The 15,686-nt window shown below is 49.9% G+C and overlaps 8 protein-coding genes across 8 annotated transcripts; 2 read left to right on the top strand and 6 right to left on the bottom strand.

The window, feature by feature from the left end:
* Positions 1–186: 186 nt before the first annotated feature.
* Positions 187–1,055, bottom strand: ASPBRDRAFT_202458 (uncharacterized protein; the record flags this gene model as incomplete). The annotated part of the gene is made up of 2 exons (XM_067621636.1): positions 187–963; positions 1,020–1,055. 2 exons carry the CDS (start codon positions 1,053–1,055, stop codon positions 187–189), a joined length of 813 nt encoding a protein of 270 aa, XP_067484743.1.
* Positions 1,056–1,313: 258 nt separating this feature from the next.
* On the bottom strand, positions 1,314–3,153 carry ASPBRDRAFT_50371 (putative carboxylesterase; the record flags this gene model as incomplete). The annotated part of the gene is made up of 5 exons (XM_067626528.1): positions 1,314–1,934; positions 1,993–2,354; positions 2,405–2,580; positions 2,637–2,870; positions 2,984–3,153. The coding sequence occupies 5 exons, from the start codon at positions 3,151–3,153 to the stop codon at positions 1,314–1,316; spliced, it is 1,563 nt and encodes a 520-aa protein (XP_067484742.1).
* Positions 3,154–3,286: 133 nt separating this feature from the next.
* ASPBRDRAFT_36708 (uncharacterized protein) lies at positions 3,287–4,639 on the bottom strand. Its single transcript, XM_067623568.1, has 3 exons — positions 4,477–4,639; positions 3,778–4,404; positions 3,287–3,727 (listed from the first exon to the last, which is right to left on the bottom strand). The coding sequence occupies exons 1-3, from the start codon at positions 4,579–4,581 to the stop codon at positions 3,626–3,628; spliced, it is 834 nt and encodes a 277-aa protein (XP_067484741.1). The 5' UTR covers positions 4,582–4,639; the 3' UTR covers positions 3,287–3,625.
* A 123-nt stretch (positions 4,640–4,762) lies between these two features.
* Positions 4,763–6,287, top strand: ASPBRDRAFT_141272 (haloacid dehalogenase superfamily protein). Its single transcript, XM_067619177.1, has 3 exons — positions 4,763–4,890; positions 4,944–5,103; positions 5,215–6,287. The coding sequence occupies exons 1-3, from the start codon at positions 4,871–4,873 to the stop codon at positions 5,911–5,913; spliced, it is 879 nt and encodes a 292-aa protein (XP_067484740.1). The 5' UTR covers positions 4,763–4,870; the 3' UTR covers positions 5,914–6,287.
* Positions 6,063–6,780, bottom strand: ASPBRDRAFT_239097 (uncharacterized protein). Its single transcript, XM_067622028.1, has one exon. It carries the CDS (start codon positions 6,722–6,724, stop codon positions 6,212–6,214), a length of 513 nt encoding a protein of 170 aa, XP_067484739.1. The 5' UTR covers positions 6,725–6,780; the 3' UTR covers positions 6,063–6,211.
* Positions 6,781–6,783: 3 nt separating this feature from the next.
* Positions 6,784–10,141, bottom strand: ASPBRDRAFT_654937 (uncharacterized protein). The gene is made up of 3 exons (XM_067628549.1): positions 9,831–10,141; positions 8,072–9,761; positions 6,784–8,017 (listed from the first exon to the last, which is right to left on the bottom strand). Exons 1-3 carry the CDS (start codon positions 9,941–9,943, stop codon positions 7,022–7,024), a joined length of 2,799 nt encoding a protein of 932 aa, XP_067484738.1. The 5' UTR covers positions 9,944–10,141; the 3' UTR covers positions 6,784–7,021.
* A 361-nt stretch (positions 10,142–10,502) lies between these two features.
* On the bottom strand, positions 10,503–12,806 carry ASPBRDRAFT_166364 (uncharacterized protein). Its single transcript, XM_067619583.1, has 4 exons — positions 12,242–12,806; positions 12,130–12,192; positions 11,208–12,076; positions 10,503–11,152 (listed from the first exon to the last, which is right to left on the bottom strand). Exons 1-4 carry the CDS (start codon positions 12,415–12,417, stop codon positions 10,977–10,979), a joined length of 1,284 nt encoding a protein of 427 aa, XP_067484737.1. The 5' UTR covers positions 12,418–12,806; the 3' UTR covers positions 10,503–10,976.
* Positions 12,807–12,984: 178 nt separating this feature from the next.
* On the top strand, positions 12,985–15,181 carry ASPBRDRAFT_36705 (nucleoporin FG repeat-containing protein). The gene is made up of 3 exons (XM_067623567.1): positions 12,985–13,183; positions 13,336–13,764; positions 13,819–15,181. The coding sequence occupies exons 1-3, from the start codon at positions 13,113–13,115 to the stop codon at positions 14,750–14,752; spliced, it is 1,434 nt and encodes a 477-aa protein (XP_067484736.1). The 5' UTR covers positions 12,985–13,112; the 3' UTR covers positions 14,753–15,181.
* The last annotated feature ends 505 nt before the right edge of the window (positions 15,182–15,686 follow it).

The following is a 15,686-nucleotide window of genomic DNA, read 5'->3' as shown; positions in this document are numbered from 1 at the left end:
GACATTTCAAATTGCTCGCGAGCTACATAAGTTAAGTGTTGATACCACCAACCGGAAACCAAGACCAAAAACCCCAACGTCCGAGACTGAAACGCCTCACTATATACACTAATGATAGCCATTCCGTGGAGATTCCTGCAGCATAGTCGTATGCCTTCCATCGTCTGGCACGAGCATGAGACCCCTTCAGTGATTGGTGGTCGATGTCCCAGTCTCCCCAGGCCCGTCATTCATCTGCAGGCTAAGCAAAACAGCTTTGAAGAGACCCCAAGGATGGCTTGGAACGATCACAATGTTTCTCGGGGTCGTATCAATTGCATGTAGGTCACGATCTTTCAGGATCTTTCTGATGTTGACGATATCCAAAAATATATAGTGCCAGGTGTGCTGCAGAATGTAGTTCATGTTGAGAAAGGGAATCCCATTGAGAGGGACGAGAATCAATGCAGGACATGACCCGATAAAAGTACTCCCCGTCCCATTCGTTACTTCCCATGCCATCGTGGCAGTACCAAGCAGTTTGGGGATATGTCCCGTTTGAAGGTCAGCGAGAGTATTGTACGCGTGCAGTTCCGTTTGATAGTAATAAGTTATAGCATTCTGGATATCGGCTTCTCTCTGATTGATGCTTCGAGTATTTTGCGGTTCTTTGCTATCTGCGGAGGTGATTGGTGTCTGCGCATACGGTGCGACTGGCAATTGCCCATATTGCCGGTATCCCGCTTCGACGGCATGACACCAAATAGGACATCCATATCTCACTCGTATGCCTCCTGTAAAGCGTCTGTCAAACATTCTGATGTGTAGTGTTCCGCCTAGAGTGCCCAGAGGTCCCTCGACTTGGACGGTCACCACACACGCTTTCCAAAAGGGTTCATGCACGTCCACAATTAGGCATGCCAATGATGTTGGCCAGCCTTGGAAGTAGTCGATGGAATTCAATGAGATAATGTTGCCGCGGAACTAGGGAGTCCTTTGGTGGTTAATATACTGTGCGTCGCATGGTCGCACTTACTTACCCTTCTCCATTGCCAGCTCCATATCGTGGAAACCATGGGCGTAAAGGGTCATAAGGTGCAGTTGATCCTGGAAGGAGTACTCTTCTCTGTTGCATTTTAGGAAAATATAAGAATGAGACGGTATGAAAGATAGGTCTGTGGAGAAGCGAATGAGGAAGAGTTATTTATCTTGGGAAATTTTGAGAAGACAAGAATTGAGTGAATGAATGGTGCTCTTCTGGTTTAATGAGGGAAGTTGCAACCCTGCCCTTTCTTTAGCAAACTATACGTCTCTTACATTCAAGCAATGCAGTATTAATTTGTCATGAATATGGCAGCAACCTTTGCCAGTTCGTCCAAGGATGCTTCGTCAGAAAGATCGAATAAAACCGGCCTTCGTCGACTGGTACCACCGTAAGCTTGAGTTACTTGCGCAGCTGTCTCTCCCTCACAGGAGGGTCCATAGACTCGCGCCGTAAATCCTTTCTCGATGTCTCCATCTACTACGGCAGGCCATGGCTCAATGCCATGGCAGAACTTGAAGAAATCAACTGCGAATGCAGCTGCGACCTTCTGCTGAGCGGGGCTCATGAACTCGCGGAAATTCTGGAACAAATAAGCGACATCCAATATGTGGCCAGCCTTGCCTTTCCAAGGTCCATCCCAGGGATTCTCCTCGTTGAAGTAGTAGACATGTGTGCGCCCTCTCCACCCGCGTGAGTATGTCAGCGTTGGCGCCAATATGAAGATATCGTTTAAGTAGTTGAGTACCGCAGGGAAAGCCTCATCGTCTGCAATCTCGGCGGTCAAACCGTATCCTGCCAATATCTGTGTCGCTAGTTCTTGCTTGGTCGAAAAGACGGAGTGGACTGCTTTCGCAAATCGCTCTGCACAGGCGTTCTTCAAATGAGGCATTAGGATCGCAAGGATATTGGTCTGAGGAAATCTTGGTGAGTTCGAGCTACCTGGCCAGTCTTACTCTCCGACCACTTACATCACACTGCGCATCGCCAATCAGTAAATCGTGACACCACTGTTTCCCCCTAGGGATATTGCTTGCTCGATCAGCTACCTGCGCATATGTTGCGGCAGATGGCACCATATCCCCATCGAATGCAGGTGCAGACAAGACGGATGGAGGAAGCTTAGCAAGCAGATCTTGGCCGGGTAATTCCAAAAGGGCCTTGATCCTCTCGTCTGACGTAGCATTTTGCAGTCCAAGTGTCGACATGGCGTGTTGATAGTTGCCCTCGTGCACGTCGTATGGCAGAGCTTGGACAAAGAATCGAGAGCCACTCATGAGAATAGCGCGTTTGAAGAGCGGTGTTTCCGAATCGAGATGAAAAGTGACAGAGGCTATACTGTTAGATTCCCCTTCTTTATATAAGAGCAGAAAGAAAGCTTACCTGCTCCAGCACTCATTCCAGCAACGGTGATATTTTCGGGGTCTCCTCCAAAGTCCACAATGTGCCTGCGTACCCACTGCAAAGCCACCCTCTGATCCCGAAGCCCGTTGTTGGCTTTATATCCAGCTTTCCGCAATTCATCGGAGGTCAAGAATCCCAATGGTCCTAGGCGATAACTTGATCATAGTCAGATAAACCTTGCTTCATAAATAGCCACAAGACATATACTCACTTGATTGAGACCGCAACTACAGGCAGTTCATTGTCAATCGACAACTTGACGAAACGCTCGTAGTCGAATTGAGGCCAGGAATTCGCTCCAATCATGAGACCACCACCATGGATAAAGACAAACACGGGAAGTTTTAGATGGGCAGAAGTGCCTGCAGGAACAGCAATGTTCAGGTTCAGACAGTCCACATCTGACTGGGTGAGTTCTTTCTTGGGTAAAGTGTGTTGAATCGCGCTGAGTTCCAAGTCACATCCACCTAGAGGGATATCGCGGTTGGTCTATAAAGACAATCATTTTAACGTGTATCCAAAAGAGAACGTGCAGATTTCGGCAGACGAATGTCTTACCCATCTTCAGTTGCATCAAGAATGCCTCCATCACGCCTTTCGACTAGTTCCGCATCTGCGAGTCTATTCTTCAGGGTGGCGTACTTGATTCCCAGGAACTGGGTGACACCATTAGTAGTTTTCCCGCGGATCTCACCGAGGTGAGTAGTGGCCTGGATTATGTTCGACATGATGTGTATGGAGACAATGAGAGAGGAAATATGTAGTTATGGACAAGGATGGTATCTATATAACTTCACGGCAATCCGGAGTTAAGGATATAGCTCCCCCGCTCGGAAATCCCCCATGCGGATATGCGGGGATCAATCAATGCTCATCTTGACTCTTTCTGGTATCACTTTGCTCGGCTCTGTTGAGGACTTGTCCCGATTGCTGCAGCCGCTAAGCAACTTCAGTTAGACTCTTGGGTGTTGCCGTCACTTCTGCTGTGCTTAACATAAGGCATGGCTCAGAGTCCGTCATTTCAATAGCACCGATCTATACCCACAGCTGTCCTGCTAATGACTTGCAGATATTGTCTACCAAGAGATCCCATATCAGACATGAATTACGACCAATTTATATGACGCTCAACTATCGAAACCAGACTCCACAATGCAAGTTAACAAGCAATTCTATCGGCAGATCAACCAGATTGAAAGTTCATGACTGGAAGTTCATGCTATATCCACCCGTCTTTGGATCCTGCACAAATTTGAAATTATCTGTCGACAGCCCAAACGGCTTGAGAAATCCGTTGCCCAGCTATATTCGTTAGCATGTCGATAACTAACCTCTACAGAGCATCGACTTACATCCTTGAGCTTTCCCATCATCTCCCCCATCTCCTTCTCCCTCGCTTGACCGATCTTCGCAGGTAACTCACGCAGAGCCTTCTGTACAACACGCTTATCATCAGGCGGCAGATTATCCATCGCAGCCAGCTCCTTATAGTCCTCTTCCGCCCCTTGCAGGTTCCCCCAGCCCGCGAGCTGCATTTTTGCCCGGGCCCGTCGCATTAGCGCCTTTGCGCGGATGCGCATCACATCCCGTTTCTTCTCATCCTGCTTTTGTAACCGTTTCAGCTCCTCCTCGGCTTCTTCATCATCACCCGTTATCTCGACCACAGCGTCTTCGCCACTCGACTCTTGCGGTTGCTTTCCCTTGTCACCACCCTCCCCATCTGCTGTCCCTGTCGCAGGGGGAACCACCTTATCCAAACGATCGATACAGGCAGTCGCTGAGTCGACAGACGCCTTCCAGTCTTCAAGTTTCAGATAACATGCGGCCATGTTGCTTCGCAGAACGGCGACTTCGTAGTCGAGGTAGTTGGGGCATGAGGCGAGGGCGCGGTCATAGCACGAGATAGCTTGATCATAGCAGGCTGCGGTGAAGAGTTTGTTGGCTTCGGCTTTGATGGTATGAGATTCTTCTAGGAGTCGCTGGTAATCGTAGCCGTATCAGTATCCTTTTGTTGATGATGAGGGGCAAAGACATAGCTGTGCTCAACTCACCGTTTCTTCTTCAGCGGGGAAGCGCGCATCGTGAAACACGTCCTCTTCTTCTTCACCGTCACTGTTAGCCGCATTCTCGGCTCTTTGTTTCGCATCGTTCGTCATCTTTGATTCTGGAGGTTCGTAGGTTCACCAGGTGCTTGTTGATCCTCCGGTGGGTTCCTTTTGCTCTGGCGGTTCCAGAAGCTACTTGCAGCTCCGCGGAGTCGGCGAGTCGGAGTCGGAGATGGCCGGTCCCTGCCGCTGCCCCTTCCTGCCTTAGGCACTGACTTCCCCTCCTGCCAATCTCCGATAATCATCCATCGTTAACGGTCGAGGCGCATCATTGCTGTCACCTGTCTACGCTGACCTGGTTATCCTTGCATTTCAAACATCCAAGGAGAGTAACTGCATAATGCCTAGCTCAGCACAAAAGTATAGCTTTACTGCCCCCAAGAATAGCTCGCAATTAGCTGATTGATACCCAGTCTACCCCGCGTGCGGGCATGTCTCTTCGACATGGATGGCCTGCTCATCGACTCGGAGGACAAATACACGGATATCACCAATGCCATTCTTCAGGAATATGGAAAGCCTATGCTCCCATGGTCTATCAAGGCACAATTGCAGGGTCGTCCCCAACCAGATGTAAGTAGAATCACTCCCCCCCCACCGCCCACATTGCTCGAATCGCATATGCCTCCAGTACCCTCCTTCCACAGCTCCTCCTTCAATCACTCCTCTGACATACCAAACCAGGCCAGCCGAATCTTCCACCACTGGGCCCAACTCCCCATCTCGCCCGAAGAATACGCCGCGAAGCAATCCGCCCTGCAAGAGAAATTCTTCCCTCAATCCCAGCCCCTCCCCGGCGTCAGGGAACTCCTCGCCAAGCTTGTTTCCACCCAAGCCACCGACCAGCCCGTGCACCTCGCTCTCGCCACGTCTTCCCACAGCCGGAACTTCAAGCTGAAGGCCAGCCACCTGGACGACTTGTTCTCTGCATTCCCGAAATCTCAACAAGTGCTCGGTGACGATCCCCGCATTGGCAAGGGACGAGGCAAGCCGCTTCCCGATATCTATCTGCTCGCGCTGGAGACCATCAACACGAATCTGCGCGCAAAGGGAGAGACTGAGATCACGCCGGAGGAGTGTCTGGTCTTTGAGGATGCGGTGCCGGGCGTTGAGGCCGGTCGGAGGGCCGGTATGCGGGTGGTTTGGGTCCCGCATCCCGGTTTGTTGGAGTCGTATAAGGGGCGTGAGGAGGAGGTGTTGGCTGGGCTTACTGGGGAGCATAAAGAGGAGGAGAAGACTGAGCCGGAGCGTGAGGCGGATGAATTAGTCTCGGGGAGGTTGAAGAGCGCCGGTACGCCGGGGCAGATTGGGGATGGGTTGGGGGAGTTGTTGCCTTCTCTAGAGAATTTCCCGTATGAGCGTTATGGTATTAAGCCTGCGTGAAATTGATTCTGTCTATCGGGCTATAGACAAAGATAATTTCTGGCAATCTGATAATCAAAAGATACAGCCACGTCAGGCGAAGATGTGTTTGATACCCGTGAGAAAGATGAAAGACTATGTATGTACCCCCGAGGGATAAGACAGAAAGCAAAAAGGAAATGAATCTCATAGAAGCAGAAAAAGCAAATAAAATCAAATATGTGAAAGAAAAACCACCATAAGACAAGCAAGAAAAAAGAAAAAGAAACCATCCTGCCCCAAAACTCTGACAAAAACCAGAGAAAAGCCTTCCATGTACCTAAAAGGAACCGAAAACGAAGCAAAAACAGTGCATGAGGCCAGCTCTGCACCGATTGTTCTTAATCAAAGGCGTCGACGAACTAACTCGCCGTACACTTAAGCCTGAATGTTGCACTGTGTGCACCTTCTGAATGTTGGTCTTTCGACAAAATGTAGTAGAGAAACCCCTGGGTGTTGAGCCAAATGCGAGACTATTCCAGTCACGAGAAAAGAGAAGAAGATGAGAATATTTCCAATGGCAACGCCAGAGTCTGCAAGTCGGAGAGAAGTGTATCATCGACTGGGGGGTATCACAAAACATGTACAACAGCCAAAACCTCGTAAGATCGTATCTCGTAATATCGTAGGACCAAGTCAGATGTAGTAAAGTCGGAGTACGTTCAGATGTGGTGTGTTGAGGTCTGTCCAATCTGTATGATGTTGAGGTGTAAGTTCTTGTAGATCGAGAGTTGAGAGAGATGTATTCTATTCTTGACATGCAGATTCTTGCTGTCCTGTTCCTTTCTGTCATAAAAGCCTGTGGTCGTCGTAAACGTTCGTAGAGTAAATGGTTGACTAGCAACTTGTGCTGTCGCGCTCTTTCTTCGAGCCGATTGCATGTGTCATTCCAAAGTTTGAGAGTTGTATCTTAACGAGCACCTGGTGCTTTCGTGTTGCCTGTCCGATGTAGAGCCTTTCATTCATTGTGTTCGAGAATTCTTTTGAGTAGTGTGTAGGCAAGCAACTGGTGCCGTCGCATGATCGCTTTTCTTTCGTATGAGCCTGTTCGATGATCTTTCAACAAAAGGTAGTAATGGTTGTGGTGAGATTAATGGTGCCGTTTGGCAGAAGGGGAAGCATCTTCATCTTCTGCTTCTTGTCTTCTGCGCTTTCGCACTCCTGGCACAGTGCCTAGCACTTGCTGTTGGTGTCCCATCTGCATGTATGGATTGGCTTGTCCCATTTGGAGGTGTGGGTTGGCCTGAGCAGAAACTGGGTTGTTGCCGTGTCCCATCATATTTCGCTGCATCATGTTTCCCAGAGTTCGTACTGGGTTGTAGACGGTGTCGGGCGTTTGGGCATATGCGGGAGCAGACTGAGGCATGGGGACGGAGCCGGCACTGAGTCGAGGGTGTGAGGTCGGGCCCATCACACGATTGTTATGTGCGCGAGCAGCGGCTTGTCTGGCCAGAGGCGCCGAGTGGTGGCCCATTGGAACCGAAGGTCTGGCTGGGTGTCCAGGGGTAGGCGTGCCTGCGCTCATGGACCCATTGTACCTAGTTCTGAGTCCCTGGGCCATGACGTTCACCACTGGCTGGTGCCCATGAGCTGGGGTGGCAGGCTGGGGATTTCGTCCAGTCGCTGCAATGCTTCCAGGAGTGCTGATCGGAGTCATGGTCACGCCGGTAGTAGGCACCATAGGTACCATAGGCACATTGGGCACATTGGTCACGGTAGGCACTGGAGGCACTGAAGGCATTGAAGGCACCGTAGGTACGGCAACCCTAACCGGCTGGCTGATTGTGGTCGATTCAGCTGCCTTCTTGGCTCCAAGAACTTGCTTGCCAGCGTTCATCACCTCCCCTTTGCGCTTGTTCAGCGTCTTGTTGGCGATGACACGCTTATAGGCGGCGAGGGGATCATCAACAAACTGATGCATGTAAGGGGGATCCAGAAGATGTTTGCAGATCGTTTTTTGAGTTTCGAGGCAGTCCAGAACTCTAGTGATACGTTCCGCAAATGTCATCAGATCGCTAGTAATCTTTTTCCTCAATCCGTGAAGGGTCAACAATGAGCCCGAGATCTGTCTGGTAATAACGCACTCCTAAACGCAATGTTAGACCATGACACAACAGTACTGTCTGACGCCAATACTCACTAGTAGCTCCCAGCAGACGATTTCAACCCTTTCCTCACTGTACTTGCCCTCTTTGAACGGCTTAATCATGCCGGGGTTGTCTTGGGCCTTCCTGGTGCTTAGCATGGCCACGCTAAGAGCTCTAACAATGGCTCGTTTCTGAAGTTCGTTCGTGGGCAGTGTTGTATCCTCTCGAACACCAGCCTGCACCGGACGAGCTGCCCTAGCTTCATCCACTGAAGCATAGAATGTACTACAGTCCATATTATAGGCCTCAGGGTTCATAAGCCGCTCAATATCCGGAACGAAGCTTGGCCGTGGGTCATGAACGGGCCCTTGGAGGGTGATGGTCGGCTGAGCAGCAGTAACGACTGGGATAGTGGCTGCTGATTCTGAGATTCCTCCGCTCTGGGCCGGGGCCATATGATAACCGCGGGAGGGAGTGATCTGCTGTTCGGAGAATCCGCTGCTGCCAGATGAGCTGCGCTGATTGAAGCCGTCGACCGTCCCGAGCTTGCCAGGCAGATAATCAGGTGGACTGGAGTTCATCTGTGGTCCAGATCCGGATCCTGGCGACGATCGGGTTGCGCTGCTGTTTCCACTGGCAGCCTGCTGAGGCGGCGAGATACGCTGGTACACTTGAATCCCATGCTGGGGTGTATATCCAGTGATCTGGTTGCCCGTGATCTGGTTTCCAATGACATGATTGCCAGCACTTCCAGCAATCTGTTCCGCAGGCGAAGCTGCTTGGCATCTTTGGGAGGTGGCAGAAGTGCCAGAGGAGCCAGTATTTGATCGGTTTCTATCAAGCTGGTTTGTTGGCGTAGCAATTGCCTGCGAGACACCAGTGGCATGAATGAGCTGCGATGGAGGTGTGCATCTCTGGGACCCCTGGGAAGAAACAGCCTGGTGTCCCGGTACATTTCCGATCATGCTTGCGGCCTGCTCAACGGGCGTGGAACTGAGTGAGGCCCCCGAGGCATTATCCACATAGTTGCCCGGGTCCACGAAGTTGTTCGACGCGTTGTTCAAAAACTTATCCCCAACTTGCAGAAAATTCTCACCGTCATCGTCATCGTCAATATCATACGCGACGTCCGTGCTGTTATTTTCAGGACAATTTGCACGCGGATACAAAGGCATGATGCTGAACTGTCCCGGTAGCGCATTGCGAGCTTGAGACAAACTAGTATGCTGAACACCGTTCATAGGGCTTGATAAATGCGCAATCTCACCACTATAGAACTTATTGGCCAAAGTACGGGCGTCCATGTGTTGCAGATTCGCCATATTTTGGTTCCTAGGCACAGATCCGGTCTGGTTCAGAGCCGCAGCATTGAACTGCCCAGTAGTACTAGGATCCGTATGATTGGCAGGCCCAGTGATATTATAACCTTCCACCTCCCCGAAGAGGTTCGGTTGGTTGTCACCCATTGCAACCATTTGGGCGTTCTCGAAGCTTATGGCCAGACTGTGATCACCTGTATTCAGGGAGACCGGCGATGCGACTGGATCCGGGTCCGATCCTAGAACGAATGGATCAGGCAGGGCACCCGAAGCGTCAAGAACACCTCCGTGTCCACCGGCGTCCTGCGCCATGATGGTGCCTGGGAGGCTTTGATTTTGAAGATTTTCATCTGGAAGGTTTTGACCCGAGGGATCTTGAGTGTTGCTACTAGGCCCTCCGCTTTCCGGTGCCGAATGCCAGTTACTAGCATGTAATGTCAGAACTTGTTGACGATAAAAGGACAAGAACAAGAACAACGAAGTAGATACTCACTTAAAGTCCCCAAACAGAGCAGTAAAGTCGGCATCGACAAGCTCATTTATAAACGTGAAATCGCTCATCGGATCACCCTGTCCCGATACAGCAGGCTGAGTAAAGTCAGACATCGTAAAGGCTGACCAACACTGCCCTTCGCTAGTCACGAAATCCAAAGACTCGTTCCTAGACGCGTCCCTGGAAGCTCCAGAAACAGAAATAATCAAAGAAGACTTGACCAAATTGATGGTGTAGAAGGGGATAGAATAGCAAATCCAACTTGTTCTTAGGGCAACAGTAAATCTGTGAAGCAATATGTGGAATGATCACAAGAAGATATGTACTCCAAGGAATGAGGATTGCTATACACGAGGAAGATGAAAGGGAGAGAGGAGGGAAGGGAAGAACAGTTAAGTACTGTGTTGGAAATTAAGGCATTGTGTGAATTTTTCATACGATTCACTACCTGTGAATGGAATCACAGACACATTAACACACTGGCCTTTGTATAGGGAATCAGGATCCACCTGGCTGTTGAAGACTCCCTAGTAAAATCTGAAAAAATGGAAGCCAGGCCATAGTACCCTGTTGCCAGGCAGCAAGAGCACTGCAAATGAGGGAATGTAGACTGGGTGAAGCCTCAAATTCATTCTGTCTGTGTGTGGTAGATCCAATGGAAGACTTGAGTGGATTCATGTTCACAGGTTCACAGATTCACGTTCACGTTGGTGGAGGGTTGCCTAGATTCACGCGTTCACGAAGTGCTAAAAAAAGAGCGTGAATCTGAATTTCTGGCCTATTTCGTGAACAGCCGGTTTTCACAGAATTTATTGAGCTGTCTTAACTCCTAACACCAGTTGACCATAGCTCCCTGGTCTCTTACTCTTTTCCAGTGTGAAGTTGCAAGCATTTCATAGAAGTATGACCTATTATTTGCTGATGCCGCTATTGCTGCAGGAACCAGGCCCTAATTATCTTAGCCCCAGATTATCCCAATCCACCGATAGCTCAGAGCCTTTGTGATCCTCCTGGTGTGACTGGTTACGGCGTAGACAGAGAAGAAACTTCGTCGGCCATCGAAAGAATCCCAAGCATTAGGTGTGCTCAGGAACAGCATATGCCACTGTATGGCATCCAACAATACCTACTGGGTCGCCATCCTACTCAGTCGTCATTGCTGTTCGTATTTAGAAATGGCATATACCACACTTTCAGGCTGTTGTCAATCTCCGGATCGGCTAAGGAGCTGGTATCGTCGATATCTTTATCAAAGTGCCGTTGACCTGAGGTTGTAGCTACTATATTCCCCATTGGATGCAGTACCGTACTACTCACGGTATCTATTATTCTCAATTAGCTTAGGTGTCCTTGTTCTTCATTGCGCAGCACACTTACCGTCATGGACCTTCCATTCCCATTTGGGAGCCTGAGCACCAGCAGCATGTGTAGGGTTCTGCCACACTCTCATGCAGCCATCGGTCCCGCCAGCCCAAATCTCGTGCGAACCGTTGTCGCCACTGGGAACTACATCGATTTTCAGCCTTTGATTTGTGAAAGCCTTGCGACCTTCCAACCATCCAAGCAATTGTCCAGTAACTCGAATATCATATATCAAGACCCCGTCACTTTTCCGTTCAGCAACGTAAAGATATCTTCCGCAGGGGCTCCACAGCAGTTGAGTGATCCCTCGGCCGCCGATATGATGGTGGGCTTCCGTTTTGGCGATGCTGAATGTCCCTAAAGACTCCCCTGTCCCATGTGCACCATAAAGTCCGACATGTCTGGTGAAGGTTCCAGCAGCTAAGATACCAGCTCCTGTTGGATCCAGGGCCATGGCAGAAATGATTCCCTTCATGCCCACACCTCCACCCACCAGCTGTTTGCGCTTGCTTGGTATTGTGGGCATGGAAGCAACAGGGCCGTCGTTTCCGGGTCGAGAGATATCAAATAGACTGATCAGGCTGTCCGAGCCAGCGAGAAATTGGCTTCCTCCCAACGCAGATGGATAAATGATTGAGTGAGGCGTTATAAAGGCTTCTGTCATGGGGTTTATCAGAGAATAAGTCGCCACTGAGGTCGGAGCCAGAGCAGAAGTCAACCTGATTGGATGGTCTCGAACAGATGAGAGGAACAATGTAGTCGATGGGTCTTGAAGGGAGAAGAAAGGGTACATGGCAGTCGCATAGGTCGGTTCTGCTGACGGCAAGACAGAGTAAGGTGACAAGCTGTGGGGAGATGTCTTTTCTTCTAGAAGATCAGGCGGTCTGTAGAGGTTTGGTTAGGCTATTTTGACAAGAGGACAGGAGGATTTACTGACAATATCCATGTCCTGATATGGTGGTCCGAGGAATCCGTCAATACTGTGGTTCCATCCGCCGACCTGGGATGCATGATTAGCCAAGCCATGATAGTGATACCTGAGGACTTACCATTCTGCGCCCTTGAAATATGTAGTGTTAGGGCTCTGGGCAAGACTCCGCTGATCCTTTGGTCGTATGGCCGTTGAGTCTAGAGAATTCGGAGAATGACTGCCGAAGCCAGGGCCATTCTCATCACCACTCTGTCGGGTCGAGGCAACACATATGGGCTCTGAGCCTTCAGTCATTCTGAGATCTGGGTCTTCTTATATAATGGCAAGTTGCAACAATCAAGCAAAAGATTGAATAGGTCGAAATTGTGAAGCAGTGGGTGGAGCAAAGATGAGTAAATCTCTCCCTTAGTTCTCAATGCCAGATGCCTTCAATTCAAGTACATCGTAGCATGAGAATCAGTTGAATAGATACTGTGGAATTGAGTCAATGGGATAGCAATTGAAGAGACGATTGATGAGGATATCACAGACTATATATGTGAATCAACTCATACGGCGCCGGTGGTTGGAAGTCATGAGGAATGGCACCCTGCGCTCAAACGTGAAGTGATGACATTCCAAGACCTATAAATGTCCTTTTAATTGTTTCCCATCGATGAGCTGAATCTGAAAAGACGCAATTGGTCATTGATCTTGATAATCAATATTTTCTTTAGAATATTGGTGGTCGTTATACTCTACCTTTACTTTGTCCTTATCGATAACGCTGAATAATCTCGGCCCGGCGAATCTTTCCCCATCCAACACTAGCCGGGGAGGATCGTCTTGATTGTTGTTTTCCGACGTCGCAACTCGCTCCAGCTCCTGTGGACATTGTGCTGGCACAAGACCCTCTTGACGGGCGCAACAAAGGTTCTTGTCGCGATACTTTCTCCGAAACACATTTCATACCTGATCCCGCGCTTTCATTTCCAGTCCAAACGTTCATCATGTTCGGTACAAAGCCTGCCGGCACCTCGACCGGCCTGTCCATCAACACTGGTTCTGCCAATTCTTTATTGTAAGGTCTTTCCTGTTACGTCTGTTGGTGATCTCATGGTGCCATCTGGGCTACACCTTCATGAAGTGTTCAAACCGCAATTGCCTTGTTTTAGTCCTTTTTTCTGGGCCTCTCTCAGGTTTCAAAGAGCTAACAGAATATTGCATTACCAGTGGCTCTGGAACCAACACGCAGACTAGCACTACAACAACACCAGCGACCACTACTACTTCGGGAGGTTTATTCGGCAACCTTGGGAATGCTGCCACTCAGTCAAAGCCAGCCGGTGGGCTGTTTGGAAATGCAGGCGGCGCTACACAGCAATCTCAGCCTTCCGGTTCGAGTCTCTTTCCGGGGTTAGGTGGCCAGCAGTCAAACACAACCTCAACTGGAGGAGGGCTATTTGGTAACTCTACTGCCACAACTTCGCAACCACAGTCAGGCGGTCTTTTCTCGGGAGCCGGCACCACGACCAACACACAAAGCGGGACCACCGGTGGAGGCCTTTTCGGCAACCTGGGCGGCAATACCGCCAACCAGACTCAATCAAAGCCTCTTTTTGGTGGACTTGGAGGCTCTACGACTACTGGTGGAGGCCTATTGTAAGCGGTCTTCCTGCTCACGATATGAATCATGGCTCATGCTAACCATCACAGTGGCGGCGCCAACCAAACTAGCGCGCAGCAGCAGCAGCAATCACAGAAGCCTACTCTGTCTTTGTTCGGAAACCAAAATACTACAACGCAACAAACAACACAACCCACAGCCGCGGCGGCTGGAACAACGGTCATCCCTGGGGTCAAAGTCGATATCAGCAACATTCTTCCCACAACCAAATACGAGAGCTGCGCAGATGAGATCAAATCAGAGTTGGAAAAGTTCGATAACTTCGTCCTCAATCAAATTAAGATATGCAACGAGGTTGCGAACATGATACCCACCATCGCCAGCCAGGGAGAGACGATTCCAAATGACGTGGAGTTTGTCCAGGGGAAATTGGAGACAATGCAGCATGCACTCGAGAATGACGCCGGTGATATCGATCAACTTCGCAATCTTGTGTCTCGCGACGCAGCTGAGGCTCAAGTTGCATTCCGAGCAATTGATACTCTGAAATTGCCGCTGCAGTATCAATCTACCGGTGGTGCTGGATGGTGGTCCCAGGATCAGAAGATGTCAGATGGACAAGCGTTGAGAACCACGCGCAAGAATACTCTAGCTCTCCCAGACGACGTTGAAAGCGATCCGTCGACTGCCACATCCGTCAACGGGGTACCCGTCAACCTGGTTGATTACTTCTCTCAGCGCTCTGACGAGATGGGAGCCGTCCTGGAGCGTTACACGCGAAACCTGAAAGAGATTGAAGATCACCTTCACGGAGTCGAGGCGACTTTGGAACGACAGATTCACGACTTTGTGACATCTCGTAGTCGAGATGGCGCAGCCGCTGGAACTCCCAAGTCCATCGTCAGCGAGCTTGCCACAGTGCTCGGTGATGTTGAGGCGGGCATACTAGGGGTTGCCAGCCGTCTCGGTGGAGTTACCGAACAGGTGCAAGAGGTGGTTCTAGGCCCGCCCTCTGTGTCATGAATGTCGGGAAGTCGGTGCATTGACATCACATAGTATTCATGTAAATTACGGACGGATTTAGATTTGATGAAGCATACCTAATTTCGCTACATTAGGTGGAACTTCACTACCACGCAACTTCGGTTTACCCGGTTATCTGATCCGGCTATCTGCTGGTGACATTGTCCCCTGGATCATCCTGTCCACGACCGCGCAGAAAGGCGTCGTTGTACTTGATGTAAAGAATCTCGGAGATGACGAGTGAGGATGCCATCACAAGCTCCAGAGAAAGCTAGTTCAAGTCGCATACAAAGGCCTCCAACGAGGTATTTTGAATGCACTACCAGAAAGCATAGCACGCATGCAATGTAGTCCGGGCAGTTAGTTAATCAGTTGATTATCATAAGCAGCAGTGTGACTCATCAAAATCTAATGAAATTTTGAGGATCATCACTTTCTTCCTCCGTACATACACGTAAAGCACCTGTGAGGCTGTGACAGGTTGATGCGGCTCGCCAGGGGTTATGCGGAGAAGGCGGTCAGGGTGAAGAATGCCAAGCTGCCCGTTCGGCGCAAAGACGCAAGAGGACGGCAGACTGGCGTGATCGCACCTAATCCTTCGGCTAACGTCACTCCATCCCCTGGGCTCCCAGCATGACCTTCCTGAAGCCGGAGGCCCTTGTGGTAGGGAACTCCGTTTAACCCTGCTGAGAACGAAAGGGTGGTCTGCTTACAATAATGGATTAAGCTTACAGTAGATTATACATACGGCCACAATCGAAGGTGGCTTGCAAGCAGCCTGGCATACTCCGTCCGGCTATTTCAAGTTTCAACATGATGTTTCTATCGGGTGTTTCCCCATACTCGCTCTAAATAGCAACCCCAATTTGTTGATCCGTTTCCATCTAGTGGCATTCTAGAACCCTACATACGTATGTGATTCGCGACAGATCAA

This window comes from Aspergillus brasiliensis, assembly GCF_001889945.1.
Source record: "Aspergillus brasiliensis CBS 101740 unplaced genomic scaffold ASPBRscaffold_1, whole genome shotgun sequence".
Classification (NCBI taxonomy): Eukaryota; Fungi; Ascomycota; class Eurotiomycetes; order Eurotiales; family Aspergillaceae; genus Aspergillus; species Aspergillus brasiliensis.
The sequence above is the reverse complement of the archived record's forward strand: the minus strand, read 5'-3'. Positions and strand labels throughout refer to the sequence as shown.

What these genes read in the sequence shown, in the direction of transcription:
- ASPBRDRAFT_36708 (XM_067623568.1), bottom strand. Translation starts at nt 4,581, where the DNA reads ATGACGAACGATGCGAAACAAAGAGCCGAGAATGCGGCTAACAGTGAC. An exon ending in TCCCCGCTGAAGAAGAAACG is followed by an intron (nt 4,405 to 4,476) that starts GTGAGTTGAGCA and finishes TACGATTACCAG; the next exon opens with CGACTCCTAGAAGAATCTCA. An exon ending in TGATGGGAAAGCTCAAGGAT is followed by an intron (nt 3,728 to 3,777) that starts GTAAGTCGATGC and finishes TAACGAATATAG; the next exon opens with CTGGGCAACGGATTTCTCAA.
- ASPBRDRAFT_141272 (XM_067619177.1), top strand. Translation starts at nt 4,871, where the DNA reads ATGCCTAGCTCAGCACAAAA. An exon ending in ATGCCTAGCTCAGCACAAAA is followed by an intron (nt 4,891 to 4,943) that starts GTATAGCTTTAC and finishes ATTGATACCCAG; the next exon opens with TCTACCCCGCGTGCGGGCAT. An exon ending in AGGGTCGTCCCCAACCAGAT is followed by an intron (nt 5,104 to 5,214) that starts GTAAGTAGAATC and finishes ATACCAAACCAG; the next exon opens with GCCAGCCGAATCTTCCACCA.
- ASPBRDRAFT_239097 (XM_067622028.1), bottom strand. Translation starts at nt 6,724, where the DNA reads ATGACAGAAAGGAACAGGACAGCAAGAATCTGCATGTCAAGAATAGAA.
- ASPBRDRAFT_654937 (XM_067628549.1), bottom strand. Translation starts at nt 9,943, where the DNA reads ATGTCTGACTTTACTCAGCCTGCTGTATCGGGACAGGGTGATCCGATG. An exon ending in GCTCTGTTTGGGGACTTTAA is followed by an intron (nt 9,762 to 9,830) that starts GTGAGTATCTAC and finishes ATTACATGCTAG; the next exon opens with TAACTGGCATTCGGCACCGG. An exon ending in TCGTCTGCTGGGAGCTACTA is followed by an intron (nt 8,018 to 8,071) that starts GTGAGTATTGGC and finishes CATTGCGTTTAG; the next exon opens with GAGTGCGTTATTACCAGACA.
- ASPBRDRAFT_166364 (XM_067619583.1), bottom strand. Translation starts at nt 12,417, where the DNA reads ATGACTGAAGGCTCAGAGCCCATATGTGTTGCCTCGACCCGACAGAGT. An exon ending in TATTTCAAGGGCGCAGAATG is followed by an intron (nt 12,193 to 12,241) that starts GTAAGTCCTCAG and finishes CATGCATCCCAG; the next exon opens with GTCGGCGGATGGAACCACAG. An exon ending in GGAATGGAAGGTCCATGACG is followed by an intron (nt 11,153 to 11,207) that starts GTAAGTGTGCTG and finishes TGAGAATAATAG; the next exon opens with ATACCGTGAGTAGTACGGTA.
- ASPBRDRAFT_36705 (XM_067623567.1), top strand. Translation starts at nt 13,113, where the DNA reads ATGTTCGGTACAAAGCCTGCCGGCACCTCGACCGGCCTGTCCATCAAC. An exon ending in GGTTCTGCCAATTCTTTATT is followed by an intron (nt 13,184 to 13,335) that starts GTAAGGTCTTTC and finishes TTGCATTACCAG; the next exon opens with TGGCTCTGGAACCAACACGC. An exon ending in ACTACTGGTGGAGGCCTATT is followed by an intron (nt 13,765 to 13,818) that starts GTAAGCGGTCTT and finishes TAACCATCACAG; the next exon opens with TGGCGGCGCCAACCAAACTA.